At 34.5% G+C, this 4,498-nt stretch overlaps 1 protein-coding gene across 1 annotated transcript; it reads left to right on the forward strand.

Annotated features, from left to right (window-relative positions):
• Positions 1-274: 274 nt before the first annotated feature.
• Positions 275-2,246, forward strand: LOC149175337 (uncharacterized). The gene is made up of 2 exons (XM_089422809.1): positions 275-640; positions 739-2,246. Exons 1-2 carry the CDS (start codon positions 397-399, stop codon positions 1,974-1,976), a joined length of 1,482 nt encoding a protein of 493 aa, XP_089278935.1. The 5' UTR covers positions 275-396; the 3' UTR covers positions 1,977-2,246.
• Positions 2,247-4,498: the final 2,252 nt, after the last annotated feature.

Below are 4,498 nucleotides of genomic sequence, written 5' to 3' on the forward strand. Positions count from 1 at the left end.
ATTGCCAATTACTTCTTTATAAAAAAGAATAAAGTTGCAAAATTCAAACCTCAACCCCCGCCGTTTGTTTTAAGAATAATTTCGCAGGAGCCTATGGTTTTGTGTTGAGCAATTGTCGAGAAGCCAGTGGTTTCATTGTGACCGTTGTTTTTCAAATTAATTTAATAAATATAATAGAATATGATGTTTTTTTAAGTTTTCCCATTATTAAAATTCCTTGTCGCTCTGACATTTGACTACAAAAGTTCCTCCCTGTTATATAAGCAGAAGCTGATGGTTTTATTTTCAGTCGTGGTCGGAGAACCCCATGCTTCCATTCTGAGTAATCAGTATTCCCTTTAAGCTCGTTGTTTCCTTTGCTGCCGAGGCAGCAGCACCTGTTTTGAAACCAAAACGATGTGTGGAGGTGCCATTATTTCGGATTTTGTTGCTGCCAGTCGATCTCGGCGGTTAAGTACCAGGGATTTATTGCCGGATTTTGATAAGGTCGCTGAATTGTTCATTAATGGCGGGGCAGTGTCGGAATCCTCCCGTAAATCCGGCAGCTTGGGCGAGGGTTTCGTCGTCTTCGACGAGGGATACAAGCAGAAGAATAAGCCCAGCGAGAATATTTTCAACTCCAAGAAGGAATTTTCTTCAGGTGAGCTCTGAATACTAACGATCTCTCTGCATTTTAGAAATTGATTTTGCTTGCCAGGGTTCGTATTTCGTTATTTTAACTTCGTTTGGTGCTGAAAGGTGGTGAAAGCAAGGCGATTCCTCCTGTGAAGGATTTCGAAAAGCCCGCGGCCAAGAACGCGGGAAGGAAGAGGATGAATTTGTACAGAGGCATCAGACAGCGTCCATGGGGAAAATGGGCTGCGGAGATTCGAGATCCCAGAAAGGGGGTTAGGGTTTGGCTTGGAACGTTTAACACGGCGGAGGAAGCTGCCAGGGCCTATGACGCAGAGGCTAAGAAGATTAAAGGAAAGAAAGCTAAGCTTAACTTTACCGATGATTCATGCTCCGTAGAAATGGACAGTAGCAAGAAAATGTCAAGGAAGAAAGTAAAATACTGTACAAAAACCCCTGATTTATTACAGGGTTTTAACATGATCAGTAACTTTAAACCCTCATATTCACCAAAGCGTGATCTATTAGAGGGTTACTGTATAAACGGCCAAATGGAACCCTCCTTGAAGGATGTCTGCAGATCGGCTCTTCCAAACTATGGCTACGATGATATGGAGTATGAGGACTCTCTGTTCTTAAAACCCAGAGCTCCATTTCAAAGCAATTCGAACGTATCAACAGTCCAATCTTCTGAGCAAAGCAATTTGAGCCAAACTTTGCAGAAATCGTACTCTTGTGAGCTCTGTGGCCATAACTATTCAGAGGTGAGCAATTTCATGTCCACTGCGTGTAGCGATGTCGCAAATTTCGAACCGGTCAAATCTTCCCATCGAGGACGTCATTTTCATTCAGATCAGAGCAGCATCTCACTTGATGGGGCACATTTCCCATGGGCTCAGGAAACAAAAACCCCAGGAATTACATCTGAATATGATTACACGAATGAGTCTCCATTTGTAGCCATAAAACCCCCAGTCAATGGTGTTGTTAAAGACAGATCTGTTCATACCATGGACGTCAGCGGTGGAACACAAACTTTTTGTGTGAATTCTTCTATGGAGGTCAACGATGGGACACGACGTTCTGCTGTGAACATCCCTATTCAGGTCAACAGTGGTACAGAATGCTACAAAACAGAGGATAACATCATGCAGCTTCAGTTTTCCAAACAATTATCAGCTTTGGAATCATATCTTGCGTTGCCAGAGAGTCCTAATAATAAAGCAACCATGGATGGATCAACAGAAGTAGCGGGTCATGCTCTAGGCTCTTTTCCACATGAGGAATGTTCCCTGAAACCATGGTCCTTTGAGGACTTCCCAAATTCAAGTTCAGTTTATCAAAGCAATCTTAGTGATCTGTGAATTTCAGGTTCAGTTTACCAAAGCGGTCCCGATTCTTCCTTTTAAGGCTTGTTATAAACAAACAGGCAGGCTAGTTTTGAGTTTCTTGTTGCAGGTCTATGTCTAGGAAGCAGGAAGTAGAGTATCTTTGACGTAGAGTAGAATTCATAAATTGGTTCTCAAACATTTGGGGATAGTAGATTTCATGTAATAAATTGGTTTGAAATATTTGAAAATTGCGACTTACAGTATATAAACATTTTGAGTATCCGAACTTGTGGATCAGTTAGCTACAGAGGAAATGTGTAAGTTCGTTTGTTTTGTTTTTTCAATTAATTAATTTATTTAATAGTTAGATTATGTAATACTAATAATCTGTAATTGAAAATTAATAGTTAGATTATGTAATACTAATAATCTGTAATTGAAAATTAATAGTTAGATTATGTAATACTAATAATCTGTAATTGAAAATATTTAATTTGAAAGATAAAATATAAATTTATATCATTAAAATTTAAAATGGTTTATATCATTGTGTTTTTACTGTTTTTAAATGATATTTTGTTTTTGATATTGTTACCATTAAAAAAAATGAGTAGTATGTTTTTGAAGTATTATATAGAGCTGTATTGTTGAAGAATCAATGTATTTAAGATTAATATTTTGTGGAAATTTAAGTTTATATGATTTTTGGATATATTTTTATATTGTGATTTCAAGGATACTTGTTATTAGGAGAACAAATTGTATTAAAATTGAGTTTCTTTAAAATATATGTTAAATATTGTGTTTTTTTGAAGTTTATATGTTAAATATTGTGTTTTTTTTAGAGTGATGTTGATATGTTGTTTGGTTATAGTTTGGGATTTCATGATTAGGATATTAATAAAATATCATTTTAATATGATATTCTTTGTCATAATTTTAGATTTCTCTTGATATGCATTTTATACTACACATTTTTCATATACTTGTATTTCTCTACAAACCATCAATGTTTTATTAATAAAGACAATTAAATTTGCTAACATTTTTGTGTCTGTAGTTCATATTTCAATGTTCCTAATTCAATTTGATAGGTTGATGGACTATTATTTATTGACAAGTTGCTCATATATATATATAGATAGATATATACACACACGATTTGCAAAAAAATATTTTAATTTATAAGTAAAACTTCGGCGTAAATCACATAAAGAGAGACATTTGTCAACCCGTTTCGAACCAACCAGTGTGGCTCATCGTCAGGACAAGTTGAAGAAACACATCCAGCTATGCATGCTAAATAGTCTGAACAGAGCTTCCAACGGCTATCTTGATCAACGGCTAATTTTGACTCAAGGCCTAAAAAATCAAAATGATCAATTAATGGGAGTTAATTAAATTATAAAAGAAATAATTATATATGTTGATTTTGTTAATAGTTTAATAAGAATTGGTTAGATTAAGGACCTTATATATATATATATATATATATATATATATATATAATATAAAATATAAATTATATGTGAGGCAATTCTAGTTAGTTATAGTAACTAAATTTTATTAGAAAAAATATTTATATAAAAAAATAATAAAAGATAGTTGAAAGGTATAATATAAAGGGTATAAATAAAATATAAAGGGGGCTAGTTAGTTGCAATAACTAGTAACTTTTAAAAGAGATAATTTAATATGGTGGTAACTTATTGGTCGGTTAAAAAGTTATATATAAATTTAATGTAAATTAATTAGATAAAGGACCTTACTTTATAAAATATTCAAAAGGTAATTAGATATGGTAATTATATAGTATTAATCCTATAATAATAATAATAATAATATATATATATATATATATATATAAAGTAAATAAATAAAAACAAATAAATAAATAGAATAATAAATTAATTAATTAATCAATTAATTAATTAAATAGAGTATAATAATATATTATAGTTCTGATATAGTTAAGATCATATTCAGGAAGAAGAGCACCTAACAAAAAAGAAGGACAAACCTAATGAAAGCAAAGAAGATGGGAAAGGGGGGGGGGGGGGAGAGACTAGGATGAAAGGGCGGGGATTCAACATCTACTGATCTTCCAGCCGTAATCTCTATTGAGATTGATTGGCCTTCTTTCAATCTCAATAGCTTCCCTGAATTTATGATGATGGAACTGAGCAACTTTGGCGACAACCCTAACCTCCTCTATACACACTTGATGCTTGGTCTTTTCCACATGCTTGCTAAAGTTGAAGACTTGGATCTCCCATGTCTTAGGTCAGCTGCATGTTCGCTAATCTCTGATGGATGGAGCGCCCTGTCTCCCCAATATAAGGGTCCCACAAGAACAAGGGATCAAGTAGACACCCTTCATGTCCTTAGGGTTAATAGGATCTTTCACCGATTGGAGGGAATTGCGGATGGTGCTGAGGGGCCTAAAGGTTGAGGGAATCTCATACCTCTTAAGGATCCGAGCAATCTTGTCTGTGGTTCCTTGGACATAGGGAAGATGGACACCTAGACGACGTTCTTTAGGCTCTTTCTTAATT

This window comes from Pinus tabuliformis, chromosome 4_1 (assembly GCF_031772625.1).
Source record: "Pinus tabuliformis cultivar Carrire ecotype Pingquan chromosome 4_1, CPIR1, whole genome shotgun sequence".
Classification (NCBI taxonomy): domain Eukaryota; kingdom Viridiplantae; phylum Streptophyta; class Pinopsida; order Pinales; family Pinaceae; genus Pinus; species Pinus tabuliformis.